The sequence below is a fragment of the Perognathus longimembris genome, chromosome 7 (genome assembly GCF_023159225.1).
Source record: "Perognathus longimembris pacificus isolate PPM17 chromosome 7, ASM2315922v1, whole genome shotgun sequence".
Taxonomy (NCBI): domain Eukaryota; kingdom Metazoa; phylum Chordata; class Mammalia; order Rodentia; family Heteromyidae; genus Perognathus; species Perognathus longimembris.
In genome coordinates, this window is record NC_063167.1 from 28,299,094 (window position 1) to 28,326,162 (window position 27,069).

Consider the following 27,069-nt stretch of genomic DNA (forward strand, 5'->3'; position numbering starts at 1 on the left):
TTATCAACTGGTGACACGGCTGAGCTTTCCTCTATACCCTGCCAGCAGCACACAGGCCTGGGAATCCTCCACAGGCTTTCTCCACGGCAAACCGATGCCCAAAGCAATTGTCAGTTTCCTACGCAGGGAATGCAAAGAAGTGAAGAGGCCTAAGCATCCATATGGGATGAGCATTGTGTGCCATCTCTGCCACTCCCACTGCCCAAGGAGGTGCCAGGCCAGGGTGGGGACAGGTAGCAGAGGAGGACCAAGCAGGACTTGTGCCCAACCCTGCCACTCCCTGAGGTGGGCAGAGGGAGGTAGCTGCAGAGGAACCCTAGCAGAGCAGCATTGTAAAGCCATGTGCTGTTCATTTCTGTGGATCCAGAGAAGCAACTCAGACAACTGCAGAGAGCAAGAAGGGTACCCGAGGCAGGGCTGTGAGGCCCCACTGCATCCCAGCCAAAAAGATGCTTACTACTAATTGCAGTAGAGCCCTGTGGAAAAGATTTGGCTTTCAAACAACTTAAGAAGAGAGAGAGAGAGGGAGAGGGAGAGGGAGAGACAGAGACAGACAGAGAGAGAGAGAGAGAGAGAGAGAGAGAGAGAGAGAGAGAGAGAGAGAGAGAGAGAGAGAGAGAGAGAGAGAGAGACTGTGTGTCTGTGTGGTATGCCTGCCAGTACTGGGGATTGAACTCAGGGACTCCCTATTCTTCCTGGTTTTACAATCAAGATTAGTGCCCAGCTTAGGAAGCTTTTGTAAAGGAAAATTTCAAACTGCTGTTCTGGATGTCAAATATTGTTTCCTTTTTAGATCTTGAAATTGGAAGAAAAGGTGTTGTTGGGCCAAAGCCAAGACAAACATGGGCTTGGGCCAGAAGTTGGTGGCTCACGCCTGTAATCCTAGCTACTCAGGAGGCTGAGATGTGAGGATCATGATTCAAAGTCTACCCAGGCAGGACATCCATGGGACTCTTATCTTAAATTAACCACCAAAAAGTTGGAAAGTGGAGCTGTGTCTCAAGTTGTAGATCATCACCAGTCTTGAGCACAAAGGCTCAGGTATAAGCCAGGCACCAGTGGCACACGCCTATAATCCTAGCTACTCAGGAGGCTGGGATCTGAGGATTCTGGTTCAAAGCCAGCCCAGGCAGGAAAGTCCATGAGACTCTTATAATAAACTACTCAGAAAAAGATGGAAGTGGTGCTGTGGTTCAAGTGGTGGAACACTAGCACTTGAGCACGAGAAGGCTCAGGTACAGTCTCCAGGCCCCTAGTTCAAGCCCCAGGACACACACACACACACACACACACACACACACACACACACACACACTATGTTTGGAACTGTGTAGTGACCAGATGTGGAAGATAAGTGAACACTGTTGTTGTATAGACCTAGAGTACACCGCTTCCACGGCTCTTTATCCAGGCATCCATGGGTGAATTCCTTACCCTCTCCGGGAGGCCCCTGTGCATCTGGAAATGGGGAAGAAAGGTATCCACCTCAGTGGTCACCATAAGAATCACACAAGGTGCCTAACTATCAAACATTAAGAACTAACTAAAAAATGCCATTTCCCTTTCCCCTCCCTCGGCAAAGAACTTATTCTAGAACGATGGTGGAAATCCAGTGAGAGAAACTGAAAGCCCACCACATCATGAGCCAGGGGTACCTGTGGCCTAGAGATGGGGGAGGGGGAGACAGCATGCCTTGCTTCAGACCCCTGGCTGGCAGCCTCCGCCCATGCTCAGGCTGTAGATGCAGCTACCAGGGCCCAAAATGACTAAGGAAGGCTGAGACACGCATGGTATCTGAGAGCGACACATTAGGAAATAATTTTTAAAAACGAGGTCACTGTCTCATCTGTATAAGCAGGTAGGAGCTGGAGGCTTCTCCATTCCATTCCTCAGCAGCCCTGCAGATTAAGAACTAAGAGTTGCTGTGAAGTGCAAACATCTAGGACACACGTTGTATTCATTTGGTTCACATTTTTTGAGGGCTCTTACACAACAAGCCGTGGAGGATTCCAAGGCAAGTGTGAGAATCCTCCTACCCTTAGGGTGTTCTTTAAAAGAAACTTGGTCCAGGCACAGTGATTCACACCTATAATCCCAGTTACTCAAGAGTCTGAGATCAGTAGGGTTGAAGTTCAAGGCCTTCCAGAGCCAAGACCCTATATTAACCAGTACAAAGCTGGGCACCGTGGCACAGGCCTGTCATCTCAGTTACACAGGAAGTATAAATAAGAAGATCAAGGTTCATACTAGTTTCGGCAAACAACGAGACCTTATTTGAAAAATACTGAGAACAAAAAAAGCTGAAGGTTCAGCTCAAGTGGTAGAACACCTCCCCCAGCAAACAGAAACCCCTAAGTTCAAGCCCTAGTAATCACCAAAGCCGGGGGGTGGGGGGGGGTGGGACTTGAAGCAGGCATAAGTGCCTCCGGTGGGGCTGTGGGCTCGTGGGAGAAGCATGTTTTGGGGACTAATGGAAGGAAAATGACATCTGACTAGAGGATGGTTAGGGACCAGCTGGAGAGAAAGCCTTCCAGGCAGAGAGAACTACCTGAGGAAAAGCAAAAGAAAGGTGTGTTGTTGTTTTTTTAATTTTTTCTTATTGCTTATTTGGGATGGGAGGGCCTGGGCAGGGTTACAGACTGGTGGATCTCTAGGCCTTAGTTTATCACAGAGCTGGGGCAGGAATGGTACATAGATGAGGTCACAGTGGAAAAGGGCCTTCCACCCCGTGCCAAGAGGCATAAAGTGCAGAGTCTCACCTCTGCTCAGGTACACAGGGATGTCATCTTTGTCTCAAAAAGAGGGACTCAGCAATGTCCAGTGGCTCGTGCCTATAATACTAGCTACCTGAGATCTGAGGATCACAGTTCAAAGCCAGCCCAGGTAGGAAAGTCTATAAGACTCTTATTTCCAATTAATCACTAGAAAATTGGAAGTGGCACCATGGCTCCATGGTAAAGTGCTAGCCTTGAGCAAAAGAGCTTAGGGACAGCATCCAGGCCCAGAGTTCAGGCCCTATGACCAAAAAAAAAAAAAAAAAAGAACTCCACTGGCACCAGCTGGTAGAGAAAGACTCAGGAAAACCTATTAGGAGATACCTATCATGTTAAGGGTAAATGAGAAGGGCCTAGAAAGGGGGAATTCTGATGTCAAAGGCATTTCAGAATAGAAATGACCAACTGAAATGCCAGTTAAGACACAGGTGGAAGCAGGAAAGGATTAAAGGAAGATTCCAGGGTGGCTTGGCTGTGTAGTGAGATAGATGATGATCTGATTAAGCGTGCAAGGTTTTCAAGTTCAGGAAATGCACCTGTGGCCTGTTTTTTCCATGCTGTAAGGCCTTGCCTATGAGTAGAGGCATTGACCCAGTGCAGCCAGTAGGTGGCACTACAGACATTACCCTTCCTTTCCTTCCCCAACATAGGTGTCTCTAACTTCAAACTGGGTGTCAGTTCTGAATGCCTCAGGCAGTTCTGCTCCCTTTGTTTAGAAATCTCTATATAGAGAGACATTAGCATCCCTCAATCTGCCTCAGATTCCCCAAACTGGGCACTTAAGAGAACCCCTCCCCCTCAGATTTCCCAGCCACTGAGTGGCCGAGTGGGGGTCTGGAGGATTGGAGGGATTTTTGTAGGCCATCCAGATCAAGGGGTTAACAGGAACAAAAGGCTCCACAAGCTTTTCTTTTCTTTTTTAAGCTTACATTTTTAAATACACAAAAGCACATACAGTTGGCTTCAGTGTAACCTCTAGACACAGGCCGCTCTGGAAAACATTTTTAAGGAGCTCAACTATGACTTATTGGGGGGAGGGGTGGGGGGGAGGGGGTTCCCTAGCCATAATATTATATGTGGGATTGGGACAGAAGTAACATAAATGGGAAGGGAGAAAGTTGAGTGTGAGATGGAGTGGTCATGCAGAAACAGAGCATGCTGAAGACAGACACAGCCAAGTACAGATGCCAGCTCTGCCATTTATACATGGCCTTGTTCCCTCCTACAAAATCAGTCTGATAATGCTTGCCCTATAAGGATGTTGTAAGGATGAAATGAGGCAATACATTCAAAATGTTTGATACGTTGCTGGGATCTAGCTAAGCCTTGCAGTTCTGATGGTTCTTATCAAGCTTCCAGTGCTTTCTATTTGCTCTCTCTTGACTTCAGGCCTAGACCACTCTTCTCCATCCTCTGGGTGCCTGCTTCATACTCAATTGATCCCCTGTTTCTGATTCCCATGGCATACTTCTCCTTAAAGCCCACTTAAAGACCATGTGCAGCACAATGACCAGTGGGTCACAGATGATTTGTTGGGGGGAGGAGGGAGCAGGAAACTGAGTCATAGGTGGTTTGGGAGGGGGAATGAAAAAATAAACAGAAGAAAAAAAAAAAAAAGAATTGGGCTGCATTAAGCCAGGGGCTTCCACACTCAAATGAGGATCTAGTTGTGCCTTGGAGACCCATTTTGGGTATCTGGGCATCATGGATGTGTCAAAGGGTGAGTCAGAAATGGACATTCACACTCACCAGAAGGTACCAGGAACTGGAAATTCCAATCACAAATCATAGCTGGTAGACAGGGGGGGGAGGGGAGTGTCTAAGATGGTTATAACATAGAAGGCAGAGATATTGCGAGCTGCTGACCATAGATAGCAGGATGAGCTCAAGATATCATTCACTAATCCAATGTTTGGAGGTGACTAAGAAGAGGAAGTAACTGGAGATGTAAGCAGAGAAGACTTGAAAAGGGTACTGGCCATCTCAAGTCTTCATTCTGATTATCTTTCTTAGTTTATTGAATGAAATGGACGTGAACTAAACAAAGCCAACTAAGAGGAGGCATAGGAAGCCCTCAAACCAGAGCATGTCTGACTTCCTTGTGGTTCTCTCATATTCCCTCCTGTGGAAACCCATATATGCAGAGCCAAATCAAATTGGCTGTTTATTGCTCATCTTCACATCCTGTTTTCAGGAAGTCACTACTCCTAGGATTGTTCTCTCCCCCTCCCCACTGTGGTGCCCTTATCTCTTAAAGTTGGCTACCTTGTTTTCTGCACATACTCTCCTGTTTGAAAATGAATAAAAGCCCTGTTCTTGGGACCCTGTGGATCTGTTGCTGGATTGAGGCAGCAAGTCCCCTGGTACCCTGAAACCAATTCCATAGTCTGTTCTCCTTTGCTCCTGGCTGCAGCGGGACAAGGCACTTGCGGCGGTTTGCAACACCCTCCCCTCTGTTCTGGTCTCCTTTGCCACCACATACCCCTTGGTTTGTGATGTCCTCATCCTATTGTAAGCTGGTATCCACTGTTATTTACTCATTGGCTTATCCATCTCAGCAATCATTATTGAGCCAGGCAGAGTCCAAGGTCTTAGCACCCAATAAATACCTTTTGGATTAGTGGTGTCTTGAACATCATGTAAAGCTGGTATGAGGAAGTTCCCCCAGAATGTTACTGGATGTCATCTAGAAAGGAAAAGTGGGCAACTCATCTCCAAATCTTAGGTTAAAAGGATAAAGCATTCAAAGCCTATTGTTGGGTGCTAGTGGCTGGTGTGTGTCATCCTAGATACTCAGGAGGCTGAGATCTGAGGATCATGCTTCCACACCAGCCCAGGCAGGAAAAGTCTGTGAGATCCTTACCCCCAATTAACCAGGAAAATGCCAGAAGTGGAGACATGGCACAAGTGGTAGAGTATCAGCTTTGGGCCAAAAAAGAAGTGAAAGAATGAGGCCCTGATCTCGAGGCTCAGTACCAGCACCAAATACCTAAATTAAAAAAAAAAAAAAAAAAAAAAAGAATCCTGCTGCTTATAAAAAAGCAGGCACAAAGCCCGGCCTGGAGAATGGGGAGAAGCAGTTAGTAATGAGCACTGGTCATTTTGTCCAAGACAAAAGTAATTTTTTCAAATGACAAATATGAAATTGATACACCAGAACCCAGAAGCTCTAGATCTGCTCTTAGATGAAGGGTCTGTGGAGGGAAAAAAAAAAAAAATCTCCAGCTGCCTGGGCCCCACGGTACATCCTCCCACAAGAGGGCTTGCCACAGCTCAGCAAAAGAAGTGCTCCCATTCATCCAGGCTCTGATCACACCCACCCACCACTCATGGGATAACACCCAAGTGGAGGTACAGTTGGTTCCTGGAGTTGGGTCCATCTTATATAGTTTTAGCCTGCAGCCTCATCCATGAGAGCTGGTTAGAAATGTAGAACCTAACTAGACCCCCACCCCCTTACATTACCTTTTTAATAAATAACAGTAATTTTTTCTTAATGTTATGCATTAAAAATAAGCAGACCCACTGAGTCAACAGCTCCATTTAATAAGATGCTTGGGTGATTTATTTGTATAGTTATATGCAAGACTCCATGGTAGGCAAGCTGAATACTAAGACTGTGAACTCTCTAAGGGCAAAGCAGCCCATCATTCTGGGGCCCATGGCATGGGGCGTCCTCCCTGATGCTGCTGAGTATAAAGTGGTAGAGCAGAGATTTGAGGCATGGGAAAAGGAGAAGGCAGACTGTTTAGTCCTATTGTGCAGCACCTGGCCTCTGGCAAGCCTCTCTCTCTCTCTCTCTCTCTCTCTCTCTCTCTCTCTCTCTCTCTCTCTCTCTCTCTCTCTCTCAAGAGTCTCATTGACTTCCCTGCCCGGGCTGACTTCCAAACACTATCCTCAGATCTCAGCCTCCTGAGTAGCTAGGATTATAGGTATGCGCCACTGATGCCTAGACCCCTCTCTTTTCTCTCCTCTTCTCAGCTCACACTCCAGTGATACAGAACCTCACCCTCCCCACCCACATACACACATACACTCATTTCTGTACCATGCCTCCTGTTGTTCCAATTGCTCAGGGCTCTCTTTGCCCCTCTCCTTGCTAATTCCTATAAGCTTCACCCCTGGTATCAGTTCCTAGGAATCCTCTATCTCAGCAAGGCAGTTCCACGATAAAATGTGGCCTAAACTGTAAACTCCCCACTTTCTGTCTATCCTAGGATTGGCACAGAGGCCGACACATATTATAGGATGGAGGGATACTTGTTACACACCAACAAGGGATGGATTTCCCTGCATGCAGCAGTTATTAATGATTCCTTTACTCTTCCATGTTGCTCACCAGAGAGCACAGTGCCAAGTTCAAGACCCATGTTTTGCTGGGAATATGGCCTAGTGGCAAGAGTGCTTTCCTCCTATACCTGAAGCCCTGGGTTCGATTCCTCAGCACCACATACATAGAAAATGGCCAGAAGTAGCACTGTGGCTCAAGAGGTAGAGTGCTAGCCTTGAGCAAAAAAGAAGCCAGGGACAGTGCTCAGGCCCTGAGTCCAAGGCCCAGGACTGGCCAAAAAAAAAAAAAGAAGAAGAAGAAAGACCCATGTCTTATTTCTGTCTGTATCCCAAGGACTAGGTAGGTGCCCTAGAAATGTAGGTTCAAGAAATGAATGGAGCCAGGCACTTTTGGCTCATACCTGTAAACCTAACTACTTAGGAAACTGAGATTTGAGGATCATGGTTCAAAGCCAGCCTGCAGGAAAGTCCATGAGACCCATCTCCAATTAACCACCAGAAAACTGGAAGTGGTGCTGTAGCTCAAGGAGTAGAACACTAGCCTTGAGCAAAAAGAGCTCAGGGACAGCACCCAATCCCTGAGTTCAAGCCCCATGACTACCACCACCACCAGCAGCAACAACAACAAAAGAATGGAAAAATGAAGATGGGCAACAGTACTTAAGACCCTGACTGATAGTAGGCTCTGGTGGGGCACAGTTCAGTGGTACAGCATGAACAAAGCACTGCGTTCAATCTCCAACACACACACACACAGACACACACACACACACACACACACACACACACACACACCAAAAAAATGTGATTAGAATAGAATCTAGCCATAGGTTACTATGATACTTAAACATTAAAAGTGCTTAGGGAAATGTTGTTAATATTTGAAAATCTATGGATGATGTTTGAAAAAGCTACATGGGGTGGTAAATTCTTGTCATTCCAGCTACTTGGGATTTAAAGCAGGATGATCAAAAGTGCAAAGGTCTGTCCAGTCAAAAACATTAAACACACACACACACACACACACACACACACACACACACACACACACGGTAGAAAGCTTGTGTAGCAAATCCGAAGCCTTGGATTCAATCCAAGAAAAGAAAACAAAACAAGGAAAAGGAGCAGTACTGAGTCTACCTCAAAGCAAGTTGGCCAGTACCTCCAGAGGCTAAGCAATGTGCAGGATAAAGACTTGAGCCCTCAGAGTGTTAACCTCAGTCCAGACCAACCTGCCCATCCCACCCCCTCAACCTAGAGGACCTGCCCTGCATCTGCCAATCACTCATCCATCCACACTCACTCTTTTTATTTTTAAGGAAAATGTCTCTCTGATCAAAGAAATTAATGAGCTCCGCAGAGAGCTGAAGATAACACGCTCTCAAGTCTATGACCTTGAAGCAGCCCTGAAACTGACCAAGAAAATGAGACCACAAGAAACCCTTGAGACAGGTAATATCACTAGTCACCAGGGTGCTGGGCAGTGTGGCTGAGGGACCAATGGATAGCCATGAGCAGGGCCCTCTTGGCTTCCTCGCATGTCAGGACACAAGCACCCTTGGCCTTCTGGGAGCCTGTCTACCCTACAAAGGATTTGTGAACCCCTTCCCTCTTCAAACACCAGTCCACAGACCCCTGTCTGAAATCCCCCAGGGTTAGCTACAATTCAGGATTCAAAATCTTTCCAATTTGAGAAAGAGTCTGTTATACATTATGTAACATCCCAAGTGGGGCCTGGGGGCAGTGCCTTGAAATCAGACACATCAGTATTCTATAGTGACATGTGAATATGCACAATGAGCCTCATGAGTTTTTTCTTTTTAAAAAGCATTCCATTTTTAAATCTCTATTTTGCATTTTAGAATTTTGAGGTAAAGGGATTGTGGACCTGTGCAATTAAAATAAAGACTAAAAGATAGGGAAATATCAAAAGGGAAGAAGGGAACTAATTTCCCATGAAATAGGCCATGAGTTGCCAGGCACCACTGGCTCATGCCTATAATCCTAGCTAGGTAGGAGGCTGAAATTTGAGGGTTGTGTTTGGAAATACACCTGGGCAGTAAAATCCGTGAGACTCTTCTCTCCAATTAACTAAAACAATTACAACAACAAAAGCCAAAAGTGGAGCTGTGGTTTACATGGTAGAACTCTAGCCTTGAGCAAAATAGCTCAGGGACAGTGCCCAGGCCTTGAATTCAAGCCTCAGGACTAGCACAAAAAGAAAAGAAAAACAAAAAGAAATAGGCAATGCCCTTGGATTTCTGATAGCTACAGTAAAAGGAGAAATAAAGAAATGGGATAGGCTGGCAGAATGTTAGTGGTAGCGTGCTTGCTTAGTATGCATGAAGCCCTGGGTTTGATTCCTCAGTACCACATAAACAGAAAAGGGCAGAAATGGCACTGTGGCTCAAGTGTTAGAGTGCTAGCCTTGAGCAAAAGAAGCTCAGGGACAGGGCCCAGGCCCTGAGTTCAAGTTCCATGACTGGCAAAGAAAAAGGAAAGGAAAGGAAAGGAAAGGAAGGAAGGAAGGAAGGAAGGAAGGAAGGAAGGAAGGAAGGAAGGAAGGAAGGAAGGAAGGAAGAAAGGAAGGAAAGGGGGGGCAGGGAGGGAGAAAAGGAGGGAAGGGAAGGGAATGAAGGAGAGAAAGAGAAAGAGAGGGAGAGAGGGAGAGAGAGAGAGAGAGAGAGAGAGAGAGAGAGAGAGAGAGAGAGAGAAGAAATGGGATAGTTCACATTATCTTCTAGAGAAATAAACTTTCTCCTGGCAACAAATTCTATAAGAAATTTACCATGTGGGCCTATCTGGAGGGGATTTTGAAGAGTAATGGACAATCTCTTTGGGCTTTCAGACACTAGAGAAACATTCCCTCATATCTGTTTTTTATCTGGGCAACCAATGAAAACCACTTTTATGGAAAGTAAGCCAGTAAGCCAGTACTTCTTCTTTTGGGTGGTTTCTATTCAGGAGTAAAGCTCAAAAAGCCACAGTCCTGGTTGCATCTCTCGATGCCAGCGGTCTCACGTACTATGGGTGTATAATATAGTATCACCCAGGGCAGGCAAGTGGCAGGGAGCATGTGGAAGTCTTAATTAGAAACTAAGTCGATGAACTGAACAATGTATTAGACAACTGAAGGGAGAATTTGTGAACTAAAAGAATGGGGAAAGTAGCTTGATTGCAGCCCAAAGAGACAAAGATATACCAAAGGCAGAGGGTAGAATAGAATAATCCAGTGTATGAGAGATGCCAGGCATCAGATTCAGGAACCCCAATGGCTCCCAAGAAAGATAATTAAAAGGAAATATACTTCTGAACTGGAAACTACCAAAGCAACCATATTAAAAGCACCACAAAAAAGAGATAGCTTGCATACAAAGGAATAAAAATCCCATTGGCATCTCATTTCTCAATAACAACAATGAAAGCCAGAAATGGTGACTTAATACCTTCAAAGTGGCAAAGGGTACAAAATGTTCCCACCAGAGTTATACAGCTGAAACTCAAGTTTAAGACCCTATGCCTAACCTCCAGGAGTTCTGAACACCAGGTCTCCCCGCCCACATTCCTACGTGCCAAAGAAATAAGAGACACGGTGAAGAGAAAGAAGACCTATGTGCCCTGGGCAGCTCATCTTCCATGAGCTGGCCTTCAAGGAGGCAAAGCTATACTCCAGGAATATTTGTGGGGCAATATTTGTGGCCAGGATCAGGCATGTTCCAGAAGACAAGTACCAGTCCTTGGAAACCCCTGAGCTGCCCTGTGGCTCTGCAGTATCTGATCCTTCCCCCTAATGTGCAAGGGAAGAGCTTGCTGAGGTTCACTGATCTCACCAAATCAATGCACAGCCTGGGGGCCTTAGAGTCAAAATCTGCATCAAGATTCTTGTAACATTCTTGGAGGAGCACAGTTAAGGGTAAAAAGAGACTGGTGTGGCCAATTGGGCTACATGCCATTGAGTACCTCTAGGGCCACAGCTTCACACACAGGTGAGATCCCCTGGGAAGCCAGATGGTGACTGAACAAGTAGCTGCATCTAAAGGCTATGATGAGAGAGGTCTCTGCCTCTCAGAGCCGATGCTAGTGACCATGAAAGAGAGGAGGCAGCTGAAGGAGCAGGTGAAGAGGTAAGCAAAAACAAGGCACGGGTGAGCAATGCAAGCTCCAACAGGTAGCTGGGGTAGGGAGGCCTGGGTGTGCTCTGCCCTCTGCAGATATACTGCTCTCCCAGGACCCCCAGGTTTAAGGTACAGCTTGTGAAAGGGGATTGGGACAGGGGAGGGAGGGCAGGGAGGAGGTGGTCAAAGCCTAAGGAAGACATATAAAAATGATCAAGAGTCTATCGATGGCCAAAAAGGAGAAGCGCCAAGGAACAGAAAGAGAAGGGTTCAGGGTTCTTCTCCTGGGAAGAAGGATGAGACAAGTCAAATGCCCTTGTTAGACCAGTTAAAGGCCCAAGGCAATAGTAGTCACTGGTGACCACTTTCTCTTCGAAACTATCTCTCTCTTGGCCTCCAATATCTGTTCCTCTGTAGCTTTCCCCCCAGATCTGCATGGAAGTATTGGCAGTGGGAAGGCTAGACTCCCTTTTCCACTGAGAGTCATTGATGGCTGGCTCTAGGAGCTACAGTCTGGTGGTAACATCATTTGTTAAGAGTGAAGGCAAGGGGGCTGGGAATATGGCCTAGTGGCAAGACTTGCCTCTTATACATGAAGCCCTGGGTTTGATTCCCAATCACCACATCTATAGAAAACGGCCAGAAGTGGCGCTGTGGCTCAAGTGGCAGAGTGCTAGCCTTGAGCAAAAAAAAAAAAAAAAGAAGAAGCCAGGGACAGTGCTCAGGCCCTGAGTCCAAGGCCCAGGACTGGCCAAAAAGAAAATAAAAGAGTGAAGGCAAGATGGGCCAGGGCTGGTGGCTCATGTCTTTAAATCTCCAGCTACAACTGGAGAGGCTTTAATAGAAGGAACATGGACCTGGGAAAAAGCATATAACTATTGTTGGTTTGAGATCCAGAATTTGAGTCTTCTATGCTACATGTTTTGGGAGTACACACGGGCCAAAGGGTTGGGTTATCTCAGATTTGGTTTGGATACGGCACGTGTGGTTTGGACTAGGTGAGTAGAAGACTGAGGGTGCCATCAGAGAAATGGAGGAAGAAGCTCACTGTGGGTCTAACTGGTCAGAAAGGGAATAAACTTGGGAGCCATTTGATGAGTAAGAAATGGAATAGTCCAAAAAGACAAGGTCTCAACCAGAGGGCTTGAGCCCAAGCAGTAAAAGGTTGTGTCGGAAATGGCGGACTGGTGTGTGAGCAGTGTTTGTGATGAAGGACCCTGGTGGTGCAGTGTGAGGGGAATTCACAAGAGTGAGTGCTGACGCGACACAGAGGCCAATGTCATTAATGCTGGAAGTCCAGCCCCAGAAACCTGGGAAATAGGATGTTAAGAGGAGGAGGAAACTGGTGCCTTGGAAGGCTGTGTGTAGTGTACCAGGGATGTGACACCTTGCCAAAGTTGGGGAATGGGAGGAAGAGCAGCACCCCCTGGACGGGTCCTCAGCACAGGCATCTGGAGATCAAGAAAGGGCTGGGTTGGGGTCACGCTCAGCTTTTCCCTTGTCACTCCAAAGGGTGTCCTGTCATTTCTCTGTCTCTCCGTGAGCCAGTGAAGTTGCCTGCTTTATCTCTGCACCCCCAGCACCTGAAATCTAGTCTCTTCCTGCAGTAGATGCCCAATGAATGCTAAGAGGGGTGTTAGTGCAGCAATGCAGTAACCAGGGCAAATCTCTCCTCCTTGTGACCCTTACAGTGCCCACCACAGACAAGGCCCCTGTCTCTCCCACTATGAGATTGAATGAGCAAGAAGAAACCGAGAGAATCATCGAAATGCAACGCCTAGAAATCCGACGTCTCAGAGATCAGATACAAGAACAAGAGCAGATCCCAGGGTTCCACACCATTGGTGGGATCCGGCTCCCTTCCCTCATCGATTCAGAGGTCGATTTTGAAGTGCATACCAAGTGACTCCTCTGGTAACCTGATTCCAGCCACAGCCAGAAGTACCTGGGCCCAAGGATATGTCACTAGCCCAGACTGGTCCCTGCAGCCTGCCCCCACTGACCCCCACTGACCTCTTTCTCTTGTCCTGGGGATCTGGAGTCAGGGTCAGAATAAAGGTTTTTGCATACAACCTTGTCCAACTTCTGCTTAACTAAATGGCTCTGGGCAGGAAAGGGAAAGAGGGGAGCCTGAGGACTGGGGGGCCAGCTGCTCACCCAAAGCTACTCTGGGCTGTCCTGTGTGGGAATTTGGCTGCCTGGACTGCAGAGATCATATAGGAGTTGAGGCTGCATTTCTGCCTGCTGCCTCATGTCTGGGCTGGAGGACCAGGCTGCCTGCTGACATCTTAGGTAGGCCCACCTGCTGCCTCCTTCTTGGCTTTCTCCTCTCCGAGCCAAATCAAAACCCAACAAAGCCTCCTACGGTTTCTTTTCCTGTATGAAATGCAATAAGACTGAGGAGCAGGTGAGCGTGTGTACACTCATGCCTGTGTACCTGCTGTGCATGTGTGTTGCTAGGAACCAAACCTAGGGTCTTTGAAATGCTAGGCAAGTACTCTACTGCTGAGCTACTTCCCTAGTCCTGTTTCTAAGGAAATGTGTAAGTAAGAGTGATGGAAAAGACAATAAAGTAAAATGATAGGCACGTCAAAGTTAAATGATTTTTCCCAAGGGCTTACACTACCTGCACACTTTGCTCTCAGGAATACAGGCAGACTTCTGCTCTTCTTTCTGGACTTGTCTTTGTTCTGCATACTCTCCCCAACTGCTTCACTTCTGGGTGCCACTTTTTCTCCTCTGAGCCCCACTCTAGGAGACCTGACCACATGTAAGTACCAGAAAAGAGACACTCTTATGCACTAAAGAGCAAAAAAGTACAAGCCAAATGTCTCTGGCTTCTACCTTTAGAGTTCCCTACGTATGCCTCCAGTCCCTCCTTGTCTCTGCTAGTCCTCTCCAGCTGGCATCTCTGGCTTCCTACCTTTTCCTGCTGCTTTACCAGCTCTGAGCACTGCTCTTGGATTAGTATTCACAGAAGAACTGGGTTTCAGCTGTCTTGTTCAGCAAGGCTCTCCTGAAAATACAAGGCAGAGACCATCAAGCAGAATGCCTGCCAGCGGTTGCATGGGTTCCTCATTAAGGACCACGCCACCCAGCCTGCACCCTATCAGCAGCCAGCTCACCCTCTCCACACCAGCGTGCACCTTAGCATGTTCCAGGAGTAGGAAACAACTCAAACAACCTTGAGAGGTTCATCCACAAAAATGATTACCCAATCCATTATCATGCTGGGTAGTTGATCTCTAGTGGGCATCAAACATTTCCATTCCTAACTAGCATCCGGACTTTACCTTTGCAGATAAAACTGGCTTGAAATGAGACTGTGGGTGCAGTGGGAGAATAGGAGTCAGAGGGCCCAGATTGTGCAGAGCCCTGAAGACACCTGGAAGTTATAGGTGAGACTCCAGAGGCCAGTCCTAAGTGGCTATGAGTCACTGTACCTGCTTTCCTCTCCTTTGCCACACTGGCCTCCTTTCAGCTCCCATGATAGGCCACAGACTCCCTGCCCATGTGTCTTTCCACATCCTGCTTCCTCTACATAGAGTGCTCTTACCCTGCACCTCCCTCAAATCTTAGCCTAAATGTCACTTCCTCAGAAAGTCAACGCTTGTCAGCACCCCATCTACATCACATATTGTTTTCCTCAGTAGCCCTCACCATACTATGCTTGTTTAGTTTAATATCTGCTTCTCCTACTAGAAGAGCTCCATGTGGGCAAGCTGAGTCTCAAGCTCAGTTGAGTGTCTGAGCATGGCAGTGATTGAGGAGATCCAATATCAGAGACAGGGAACCAGTTAGGAAGAAGTTATGGATGTCCTGGTGTTGAAGGCTGTAGTTTAGACTAAGATGAAAGCAGAGGAGAGGAAGAGGCGTGAACTCCTCTGAGTGCAGACTAGTAGGAGTTGTCCAAGCCAAAGGAGAGGGAGTACAACCTGGAAAGAAGACAAATATAAAGGAAAATAAAGCTCTGGGAATTCAGAAATTCACAGTGGCTAGGATACCTCAATAGTCAGATAATGGGTGTTTCAACTGAAAAAAAAAATGTCTTTGATTCCAGGTGGACCTCAGTTTACAGATGAGGAAAATAAAACCATGAGGAGTAAAAGGTCCATGGCCACACAGAAAGGACCAGAGTTGCAGCCTCATTGTCCAATGGACTCCAAAGTCCATGCTCCTATACACTGTACTGGAGAGGTGCCATGCAACACTATAGGCCAGATGGTGAGAGTTACATGAATGTGACTCCCAGAAGGAAAAGGAGCAGAGGACTCCCAAGCTGAGCTAACCTGAGCATTAATTACACCTGACTGGCTGCTATACAGCTGGTGGGGAGAATGAGGAGGGAGTAAATCCAGGCCAAGGGACAGCCTCCCCCTGCAGAACTTGGTACTTTGACCAGCAGCTCAGCACTGTGTGTTCTTGGCTACATGGGTGTCAATATAACTTCTTCTTAGGGAACTGGAGCCAGGAGCACAATCTTGTTTAGCTCTCTACATTCTGGTTTGAGTACTTCTCCATCTACCTGGTTTTCTAGCGACTGCATCTCAGACCTCCCTTCACTTTGCCTAACTGGACTCCATGGGCAGGTTGGAAGCACCCACTAGAGCCACTTCCTCCTACAAAGGGTTTCTGGTTGGTTAACCATTTGTTAATGGAGTAGGCCCACAGCAGCTGATGGGTGCCCCCTGCTCCCCGGGTGACTAGACACTAGTTCATGGATCCCACTCTTTTTTTTGTTTGTTTGTTTTTTGCCACTCCTGGGGCTTGGACTCAGGGCCTGAGCACTGTTCCTAGCTTTTTTTTTCCTGCTCAAGGCTAGCACTCTGCCACTCGAGCCACAGGGCCACTTCTGGCTGTTTTCTGTATACGTGGTGCTGGGGAATTGAACCCAGGGCTTCATGTATATGAGGCAAGCACTCTTGCCACTAGGCCATATCCCCAGCCCCTGGATCCCACTCTTAACCCTCTGGTTGCCTCCATCAGTGAGCGCTGGAGATTCGTACAATTCTGGTATGAGAGCTGCTACCTCTGGAGGCTGCTGTGCCGTTCTGAGGAGCCTCCAGAATCCTTTCTCTCTGGGCCTCAGACATCCATTAAGCCTCCTCTGCCATGCTATTCTCTCAGCACCAGAGATCCTGCCTTACACTCAGGGTCTGACATTGTGTCTCCTTTTCCTCAGTTTCTTATGCAAAGCATCACCAGCCATTACCCACCTAGATGCTCAACCAGCTGTTCCCATGAGGTGCCAGAGGGGTATGGTGTATCTGGGATATTTATCTGTGCACCTAGGTTGCACCTAGGCAAATCTACCTGCAAGCCATTGCTGTGAATTTGGAGTAGGAAGTGAGGGAGAAGGCATCTAAGACCAGGAGTGAGTTGTTTTGTTTTGTTTTTTTTTACCCCAGAGCTCCCCAAGTCCGTTGGAAGTCCAGGGACCTGCACAAGCTTTCAGCATGTCTGGGATACAGCCAGGCTCCTCTGAGCTGAGCTCAACTAAGCACCGGATTTATGATTACATAAACCCAGCTGTGTGCCAAACAGGAGCAAAGCCTTTCTACAGCATTCCCAACACTTATTGTAGTCAGCAGTGTACTGAATTTTTCCTTTTCTTGCAGATCTACTATGTGTCATATGACAGGGCTTGGAAGGGGCAGTGACAGTGGACTAGAACTTATTAAAGATACACTTCATGTATTCCATGTATTAGAATTGACACATTCTAGTTCTGATCACAGAAGCTATGGGTGCTCTTCTTAGGCTGGATTCCAGATGGCTCAGGTGGACAGTCTCATGTACTGTCTTTGGCAGAGTAGCCTGAAACATTGCTGGAGGCCTGCCCCCTCTTGTCCTTGCCGCTCTGTAGAGACCAGTCTGTCGTTGCCAGCCCAGCTGGCAGAGGCTACCTGAGCACCTCCCCTTAGTAGAATCTCTGAAGCTGAAATGAAACATCCAACTTAATCTTAAATGGCCAAAACAGAGTCTCAGTCTGGAGCTCCCTTCAATCCAACCAACTGTTGCCATAGAGGTGAGTCCCAAATGTAATCCTGGCACAAAGGATGGTCATTGTGAGTGGGACCAATGCTCCACCAAGCAGGGAGGGTAGGGAGCTGCTTGGAACACTGAAGGTCTGCAGCTGCCCTGTTCTATGTGCCCCTACATCTCCCACGCCTGAGCAATACCTGGCCCAGAGAAGTAACAGAGGAAATGTTTGCTGAATGAGTGCATAACCTCTCTCACAACTAAACACACAGACTAAATACTGACATTCCAGTTTTACAAACAAAAAGAATGAGGCCCACAGAGGATATACAGTGTTTCCAAAGTTATACAAATAGAGCTGAAAATTAAAACCTGAAAATCCCTCTAGCTTCCTTTAACTCCAAAACCAGTGTCATTTCTACTATTATGTGTAGTGTGTATGTGTGTGTATGTGTGTGTGTGCGTGCATGCGTGTGCGCTAGCACATGTGGCCAGTACAGGGACTTGAACTCAGAGCCTAGGCACTGTCCCTTAAAATCTTTTTCACTCAAGGCTAGTGCTCTACCACTCAAGCCACACTTCCACTTCCAGCTTTTTGCTGGTTAATTGGGGATAATAGTCTCACAGACTTACCTCCCTAGGTTGGCTTTGAACTGTGATACTCAGATCTCAGCCTCCTGAGTAGCTAGGATTACAGACATGAGCAACCACCAATTGTTTCTACAGTTTGCTTACTCATTCAACAAACATTTATTGCACGTTTTGACACTGAATGTCAGGCCTATTCTAGGAGCTAGGACCAAAACAGTGAACAAACAGAGCCAAATCTTTTCCTTCACAAACTCTCCATTGCAAGAGGGAGATAGACAGTAATCTAGGTAGATAATAAAACTGTATATCATATTACAGAGGACTGTGTGCTAGAGGAAATCATACAGGAATAGAGGAAATGAAATAAATAAAGGCTTGGGGATGGGAAGCATTGGGGCAGACTAATTTTAGACAGGGTGGCCAGGAAAGCCTCGCTGAGAAGGTAACATTTGAGTCACTTCTGAAGGAAAGAGAAGATGGAGCTACATGAGAGGAAAGTGTTCCAGGCAGAGGGAACAGCCAGCACAGAAGCTCTGAGGTGGTGCACACGAGGTCAGAGAATGCCTTAAAGATGGTAAAAGGAGCCAGACACCAGTGGCTCACACCTGTAATCCTAGCTACTCAGGAGGCTGAGATCTGAGGATCATGGTTCAGAGTCAGCCTAAGCAGGGAAGTCAGTGAGACTCTTACCTCCAATTAACCACTAGAAAATGGGAAGTAGTGCTGAGCTCAGAGTGCTAGAGCACTAGCCATAAGTGAAAAAGCTCAAGGACAGCACCCAGGCCCTGAGTTCAAGCCCTATGACCAACAAAGAGAGAGAGAGAGAGAGAGAGAGAGGAGAGAGGAGGAGAGAGAGAGAGAGAGAGAGAGAGAGAGAGAAGAAAAGGATAGTAGGATAAATGTGGTTACTGGAGGGACTCAAGAAGTGCAGGGGGGTCATCTGTTTTACATTATAATGGGATCACTTCAGCTTCCTGAGTGGGCATAGCATAAGATGGGAACATGGCAGAAGCAGGCAGGTAGCCCTCCAGCTTCTCCCCACCCTCAACCCATCCACAGCCTTCCAATGCACCTGAGGACAAGTTGGACTCACACCTTTCCCTGTGTGCCTAGAGCCTCCTGTCTCCCATCCCCCTTCCTCCTCCTCCTCCTCCCCTCCCCCTTCCTCCTCCTTCAGGCCTCTTTTTACCACCCTTCTCAGAGGTCTGCAACCTGTGCTTTGGGGACAGAGTCCAACAGCTGTGTGCAGAGCCTCCCTGCTCACTCAGGAGTCACTTGATAGGACCCAGAGCTAAAACAAAGACTTACCCAGACAATGTTTAAACTGAGAATTCTTTAGGCATTGTTCCCCCACTACCACCACATACTTCAACTCCCATGGGAAGGAGAAAAGGAGGGGAAAGTTCGTGGATCTCCAGAACAGCTGGAAAGCAAGTCTGCCTGGAATCCAACCCTCTTTGGGATCAGAAGGATAAATAAATATCTAACGTGCACAGGAGGAAACCACAGCTGACAAGCCTTGCCCGGACCTGCGCCTCTTCATTATAAAAGAGACACCCTTATAATGCCTTGCAGACTGGCCAAATGAATGCCTGCACATAGCACACCACCATCACCCATATCCAGGCTGCACCGCAGCAAGGCCGCACCACGGCAGTCAGCCCTCCTTATCCTTTCCTATAGGAGATGAACCCAGACACAACCATGGCCAATTGTAGTGAAGGAACATTTGAAATGTAGACAGTTTATGGGCTGGGGATATGGCCTAGTGGCAAGAGTGCTCTCTTCATATACATGAGCCCTGGGTTCAATTCCCCAGCACCATATATATAGAAAATGGCCAGAAGTGGCGCTGTGGCTCAAGTGGTAGAGTGCTAGCCTTGAGCAAAAAGAAGCCAGGGACAGTGCTCAGGCCCTGAGTCCAAGCCCCAGGACTGGAAAAAAAAGAAATGTAGCCAGTTTAAATTGAGATGGGCTTTGTCTAAAATACACTCCATGTTTCAAGACTCTGTACACAATAAAAGACTTCCAAATAGGCCAGACACTGGTGGCTTATGCCTGTAATTCTAGTAACTCAGGAGGCTGAGATCCGAGGATTGTAGTTCCGAGCCAGCCGGGGCAGGAAAGTCTGTGAGACTTCTCTCCAATTATCCAGAAAAAAAAAAAAAAAAGAAGTGGAGGTGTGGCTCAAGTGGTAGAGCTCCAGCCATGAGGGAAAAAGCTAAACAAGAGTCTGAGGCCCTGACTTCAAGCACCAGTACCAGCACAAACAGAGAGAGAGAGAGAGAGAGAAAGAAAGAGAGAGAGAGAAACTGTCAAACAGTTCACTAATAAAACATATATCAAAGTGTATTTTGGAATTCAGATATATTTATTTTGATGCATTAATTTCTATTATTTAGAATAATAGAACTTCTCTTCTAATGAAAAGAAGTTTTAAATGATGTGTGTAGTTTGTATGTGTATTTATCAACACTGCTGATGTGGAGTAATAACCACCACCCTGTCATCTCCACAGGAAAAAAAGAAGAAGAAAAAAAAAACAAGCATGGAGGTCAGGCACTATTACTTTGCGAACTGATGCTTATTCTGCTCAGTCCATATGCATCTGCAAAACATTCACCGTCCCCTGTAGCTTGGACCAAACCCATGTATGCTCACTGCAGATATCTCCACACCTGTCCGTTTATGCTTTTATTTATTCTGCAACATTGATTATTCCCCATGTACAGGTTACTGAGTGCGGGCTGCTGAGATCAGGGTGGTTAGCCCTGAGAGATCACATATCTGGGAAGAGGGATGACACAACGGAATAAAGATTAAACACGATACAGTCTGAGCAGTTGTGGAGAAAGTGAAGAGGCTGTGAATGCAAACCAAACCAGCTTGCAGGTCCAAGAGTCAAAGAACGTGAGTTGGCCAGACTAAGGCTGGAGAGTAATAAATAGCTCTGGTAGAGAGAACTCCTTGAGTACAAAAACCAGAAGGGCATGTGGAGAGCAGAGCCCACAGTACTGAAGGACAGACACTCTTCCTGTCTGGAGGGAAGGGGCTGTGGGAGCCTGGTGAATGAAGGAGGGTGTTTATTTGTTGGCATGTATTCCCAAGTGTTCTGGTAAAGGCCTATCCCCCTCCTTTTAGCCCCCATAGTTACATGGGACAGGCCTGCCATGGCCCAGGCATTTGAGACTTGGAAAGAGACACAAACAATAGGGCCGGTTGGTTGCACAAGGCTCAGGTTAGAAGTACTGGGATCAGAAGTGGCGCTGTGGCTCAAGTGGCAGAGTGCTAGCCTTGAGCAAAAAGAAGTCAGGGACAGTGCTCAGGCCCTGAGTCCAAGGCCCAGGACTGGCAAAAAAAAAAAAAGTACTGGGATCATCTGACGGTGAGCTTTGGGGCTGAGGCTGGTTTTTGAAGCTGCCATTGGATTTGAGGGACTAGACTGGGGAGCAGGAAGTCCATGTTGAGGATTGCGGGGGCTGTGTGGTTGGGATCTCACCTAAGACCAGAGACTGTTGGAGTTGGGAGGTAGAGTTGGGATTTCAAGCCAGATGCGGGAGGGGTGGGGCTTGAGATTGGAGCTGGCCAGGAAGTCGAGTGGGGACTTCCAGGTCGGGGTTAGGACGACATCTGGGTCTGGGGGAGGTCTTGATGGTGGAGCTGAAGCTAAAAAGTAGCTCTGCAGCTGGGAACTGGGCTGGGGCTCAGGCTCTAGGGCAGACATTCTCGCCACCTGTCCAGGTCTGTGAGAATTGAGTTCCAGCCCTCACTGCGGCCGACAGAAGCCCCTCCCTTCCTAGGAATGTCTCGGCCCAGCCCGAGGAGCAGCAGCGCCACGTCAGCCAATCGGCTCAAGCCCTGCCCTAGACACAACACCTGTTAATCCCCCCCCCTCCCTCCAGGCTCACCTGAGTGCAGGTTGGGTAGGTAGGTGAAGCGTCTCCCCGGAAACGGAGCTAAAGTGCCCCACCTGTCCAGCCCAGTCTTCTCAAATCGGATCCAGCACTTCTAGGCTTTTCGTAAGTGCCCTACAACCCCCTCCCCCCACTGGCCCCTACTTTCTCCCACTGGCTCTTCCTCTGAGAACCTCCACCCCGCCCCCAGCCTGGGCCCGCTGTCCCAGTATACCTGTGCCAGCACTTTCAGACCTGCAAACCAGAGCCCAGGAGAATGCTGGGACTGACTCTGCCCACGGCCCCTCCCCATCTTCCCTGGGAGTACCTGCCCCTGCCCCACCCACTTTCTGTGCCTTCCTTAGGGACTGAGGAGGAGGAATACTTCTGTAGGGTATAAATCACCCACAGCGATGTCCTTTTCCTGGATCCTGGATCCTGGATCCAGTATCTCTGTCCTCTGACCCATCCTGTTGCAGGAGTAACAGCCGATTCACTTACTCAGGGAGCAGACTTTGAACCCCCTTGCTGCCTCCTTGCTGACTGGCTCCCATCTGTCCAGATCATTGCCATTGTCCTCACTTTTGAGATAAAGGAGACTGAGGCTCTAAGAAGAAAACTTCTGGGGCTTCCTGTCTTGCTCCAAGAGCCTATCCTGGACTGCTAGGGCCCTGTTCTGACCAACCCACAAACAGGCACCTTAAGTGAACCAAAAGGCCCAGCTTACTTCTGTCTACTGCAGAAGCAAGCTGGCTCCTTGAAGGCAGAGCCCAAACCTGCTTTATGTGGGAGCAGTGTGAATCATATGGACTGTTGATTAGCAGATAGGTTAAATGAGTAACCACTGTTAGCTTCCTTTCATGGGCAGGGTTGGGCTGGGGTTCAAGTCCACAGCCCTCCCTTTGTGGCTGTACCAATGGAGGAGGATGGCACCCAGGAAGGGAGCCAGGGAGAGGAGGGAACAGAAAGGTCAGGGGTGTGTGTGTGTGTGTGCTGTAGAGACCTGTTTAAAGGCAGGCCTCAGGGTGGTAGAGGGAGATGAGGAGACTGGGAGGGCGGTGGCCCCATCCCGGATGAGGAACACACAAGAGGAGCAGGTTTGGGGTAAGATGACACAGTTTGGGCTGGGACCTGTTGCATCAGAGATGACTATCTCAGGTGAAGATGACATTTGGCTCTGGGCTACAGCAAAGGATTTGGAACTGGCATCTTTTATTGCCAGTCCTACTTGGGATTAGGGGGAGGAGAGTGTTGGGAGTCAGAGGCTAACCAACAGAGGAGGAGCCAGAGCTCTAAGAAAGCAAGCTCAGGGTCAGGCTGGTTCCCGAAGGGTTAACTTATCAGTCTCCCTCCTTCCCCACAACAACCCCCCCCCCCCAGGAACCAGTGGTGACAGCTGAGGCCATGTGAGTCTGATCCTGAATGAGGCTTTATCTCTGGCTGTTCATCTCATCATCCACTGCGGCACCAGCTCCTGCGGGGCCAGCCGGGATGGGACAGGCGACTGAGGAAGCCAGAGCCAGAAAGGTCAGGGGCTGGGCAAAGGGATGCCTTGGAGGGGAGAGGGGTGGCTCTGTGTGAGACTGAACTCTGCTGGGGTCCCTAGAAAGGCTTTCCCTGGGGGTGGTGCTAGGGACTTTGGGGAGAGCACAGGACACTGGGGAAGCTTCTCAGGGCTCTTCCCCCATGTTACCTGGGTGAGGCCATGAGGGCTGGGGTGGGTGGAGATAACACTATGATCTGCCCCCCTGCAGGTGATAGTAGCCACAGCCTGGACTGAGCAAGGAACAAGACCTGGGGCCTGTCCCTGCAAAGCAGGCGGTGGGGGCACCCAGCCATGAACTGTACCCTCTGACGACCCACACTGCCTCTTCCTGACCGAGCATGTCAGAACAAGCTCAAGCCCCGATGGGCCAAGGCCTGCCCCCCGATGTGCTGGCCGAACAGGTGGAGCTGTGGTGGTCCCAGAACCCCCGGCGCTCACTGCTCTGCTTCTCTGTGGCCGTGGGACTTGTGGCTGGCTGTGGGGCTGGCGGGGTGGCTCTGCTGTCCTCCACCAGCAGCCGCTCTGGAGAATGGCGCCTAGCAGTGGGCACTGTGCTCTGCCTCCTGGCCCTGCTGGTTCTGGTAAAGCAGCTGATGAGCTCGGCCATACAGGACATGAACTGCATACGCCAGGCCCACCATGTGGCCCTGCTTCGCAGTGGGGGAGGGGCCGATGCTCTTGTGGTACTGCTCAGTGGCCTCGTGCTGCTTGTCACTGGCTTGACTCTGGCTGGACTGGCTGCTGCTCCTGCCCCGGCTCGGCCACTGGCTGCCATGTTGTCGGTGGGCATTGCCCTGGCTGCCCTGGGCTCCCTCTTGCTGCTGGGTCTGCTGCTGTACCAGGTCAGTGTGAGTGGACACTGCCCCTCCCTCTGTGCAGAGGACTCCTCTACCCACACTGGCCACAGAGGCCAGAGCAGCATCTTCAGCATCTCAGGACGGCTATCCTCTGGCCAGCGACATGAGACCACCTCTAGCATTGCCAGCCTCATCTGACGAAGACAGAGCCCTCCCCCTTCCCATAACCTGCCTCGGTGTCTCCAGAACCACACCAGGTCACACCTGGCACATGCATATGTGCGTGCATGTGTGTGACAGGCACACAGCATTGCATGCTGTGTGGCTAGGAAGCCATCTGTGTACCCATACCATCACACCAGCCAAGGTTAATGTGTCTTCTTGGAACTGTGGGCTTGTGTCTGCGGACTGTCATTCCACCTGTCTGGGGCCTATCATAAATTCCTGAAGATTCCTGAGCCTTATTTCCAACATCCCTAAACTTCAGCCTTGACCCATACCACCATCAGAGATTTCCACTGGAATGGCTGTTGTCCACCTAGAACCGTGCCAGGGATGGTTCACTGGGGCTGGTGACTGGAGGCAAAGCTAAAGGAACATAGGCTCCAGAAGGAGCTAGGCCTAAATTGGAATTCCCCTCCAGAGCCTACAGCTGGGATCTCAGGCAAGTGACTTAGCCTCCGTGGCTTCATCGTTGATTATGAGGATTGTCATCATGAATGGAGGGACTGGGCTCCTGAAAGATGTGCAATAAAATGATAGCTGCTAATGTCATCATGCCATCTTCACCTCACCCTCTCACCTTGGAGACCTTCTTTCTCTCTACTCCAGCCCTATCCTGTCCATGGATAACTCTTTGCTTCCATCTTAGCTTATCAATGCTGCCTGGAAGGTCTCGTCAGCTAGGCCTCAGGTTTCTCCTCTCAGGTAACAAGGGGCAAGGAGGGCAGAAGGGCAAATGGCCTTGTGGATACACAGGTTTGGGGAAACAGTGGGTTTCTGGTCCCAGAGACAAGGGTGGGGAACCTGCATCCTTCACATTTGCTCCCTCCCTGGTTCATAAAGGACTCAAGCAGGAGGTATTGCCAGCTGTTTTACCTGGAGACTGCACCTCCCTTACATTTCCTGCCTTCTGCCCATTCCCTAAGAATGGCAGGAGGCTGCATCTGACTTAGTGGATGCCACTGTGGGCAAGGCCCACAGTGCCAGGCTTTCTCCCAGAAGGATGTAGGATGGAGCACATGGCAGGTGCTGCTGGTGGGCCTACTCCACAGGATAGTGGATTGGAATCTGCCCACTCAGGAATACATGACACAGGGGCTGGGAATGTGGCTTAGCGGTCACGTGCTTGCCTGGAATGCATGGGTTCGATTCCTCAGTACCACACAAACAGAAAAGGCTGGAAGTGGTGCTGTGGCTCAAGTGGTAGAGTACTAGCCTTGAGCAAAAGAAGCTCAGGGACAGTGCCCAGGCCCTGAGTTCAAGCCCCAGGACTGGCAAAAAAAAAAAAAAAACCCACCAGCCATGAGGCAGATGGAGAGCACTGTGCTCATACGAGGCATGACAGAAATGCTTCTGCATCCTCTGTTGCTAAAGCAGACCTGTTACCCTCTCTTGCAGCTGGCTTGAAGGTCATGTCACTAAACCCCTGTAAGGTATACATTGTAGCCCAATGGTCCACTGCACTCTGTCTCTCTCACTCTATCTCTCTGTCTCTCTGTGTCTCACACTCTATCTCTCTGTCTGGATGTCCATCAGTCTCTCTCTCTCTCTCTCTTTCTCTCTCTCTGCCACCTCCTGACCATACCTCCCACTACTGTCTTCACTGCCCTTGTCATTTGGTTAAGATTCTTGGTCCACCATTTCACCCATTCTTTGACAGATTTCTTTATTCTATCACTCCAACTTAACCCCTGAGCACCTTGGGTTCTACTCTTCCATTCAAAAAACAAACCTCCCCAGGGATCAATCCACTACCTGCTTTTGCTGTAGCACCCCCACCCCACCCTCCAGTGAGAAGTTAATAAAGAGATCAGCACTGGGTTTACTTTCTATCCCCAACAATCTGATGGCTGGCCCACCTCAAGAGAAAAGGAGAGTATGCGGTGGGAGCCTTCCTCTGTTACTCCTGTGTGTCAAGTGGCTTTGTCAGCCCAGCTGAGGAATGCAGGCTTTGTTCTAGAACAATGGAAAACATGGAGAGATTTTAATCAAGCTTGTACAGTGGCCAGAGATATGTGGGCCTAGGGATTGGATCTTAAGAGAAAAAATGGCCAAACAGCCACCAAAACTGCTATCTTAGCTGGCTCTGGAGGGATGAGAGGATACGAAGAGCCAAGAAGGAAAGAATAGCAGGGGGCAGGGCCCAGAGACAAGAGGACTGTGGCTCCTGGGAGACACCACAGAGGGCCGGTGAGGCTGGGAAGAGGTAAGACATCAGGCTAGAGAGGCGCACCAGGCCGGTCCCAGGGCTTCAGAGACCTCCTAGCAGGTGGGCTAACTTCTTATAGTCAACAGGAAGCCAGTGGAGGATTTTTTTTTTTATTGTTATCATAAAGGTGATGTACAGAGGCAGAGTAATGGTCTGGTCAGAATTATGTTTTCAAATGATCATACTCCCTGCAGAATAAAGAGTGAATTGGAAGGCACAAAAGTGAAAGTGGATAAATTAATTGGGGAGCATATATGCTCCAATATGAGATATTGGAGCTTAGATTAGGGGTGGCTACTGGAATAGAGTTGAATGAACAGATTCAATGAGTTCAAGATATGGGAACCCTAGGTCTCTGTGACTGATGGCAAAGCTTTTACAGATAGGAGAAAGGTGACTGGCTAAGCACGGATCACAGAAGGGTTGTGGATACAAGGTAAAGATGCCACTGGTCCTAAGTGGCAGCCCATCACCTGCCATTGCATCCTCATACCAGCCAGAAAAGGAGAAAAGAAAAAACAAACCCACATTTCTTTGTGATAAGGACACATGATTAGAATATATATGCACACATGTCTTTAAGCTGTAAAAAATAAATAAATAAAAAGATGTTAGTTTTGAAGTCCTTGAGCAGGAGGCAAAGGGTGGAC

At 48.5% G+C, this 27,069-nt stretch overlaps 2 protein-coding genes across 7 annotated transcripts in view; both read left to right on the forward strand.

Moving 5' to 3' along the window:
• Cfap57 (cilia and flagella associated protein 57) overlaps nt 1-14,222 on the forward strand; it is a 69,206-nt gene extending 54,984 nt beyond the window's left edge. For all 3 annotated transcript variants that reach the window (XM_048351068.1, XM_048351070.1, XM_048351069.1), the window contains 2 exons: nt 8,384-8,516; nt 12,871-14,222. In XM_048351068.1, coding sequence (XP_048207025.1) covers nt 8,384-8,516; nt 12,871-13,085 — 348 coding nt within the window. In that variant the 3' untranslated portion in view covers nt 13,086-14,222. The remainder of the gene's footprint in view (nt 1-8,383; nt 8,517-12,870) is intronic.
• Nucleotides 14,223-20,895: 6,673 nt separating this feature from the next.
• Nucleotides 20,896-24,757, forward strand: Tmem125 (transmembrane protein 125). 4 transcript variants are annotated; one of them, XM_048351091.1, is made up of 4 exons: nt 20,896-20,990; nt 21,655-21,771; nt 23,026-23,172; nt 23,400-24,757. In XM_048351091.1, exon 4 carries the CDS (start codon nt 23,530-23,532, stop codon nt 24,184-24,186), a length of 657 nt encoding a protein of 218 aa, XP_048207048.1. In that variant the 5' UTR covers nt 20,896-20,990; nt 21,655-21,771; nt 23,026-23,172; nt 23,400-23,529; the 3' UTR covers nt 24,187-24,757. The 4 variants fall into 4 exon arrangements, with proteins under 4 accessions (XP_048207048.1, XP_048207050.1, XP_048207052.1 ...); XM_048351093.1 differs by lacking the exon at nt 20,896-20,990 and adding an exon at nt 22,293-22,441 and having other exon boundaries at nt 21,290-21,771; XM_048351095.1 differs by lacking the exons at nt 20,896-20,990; nt 21,655-21,771 and adding an exon at nt 22,460-22,614.
• The last annotated feature ends 2,312 nt before the right edge of the window (nt 24,758-27,069 follow it).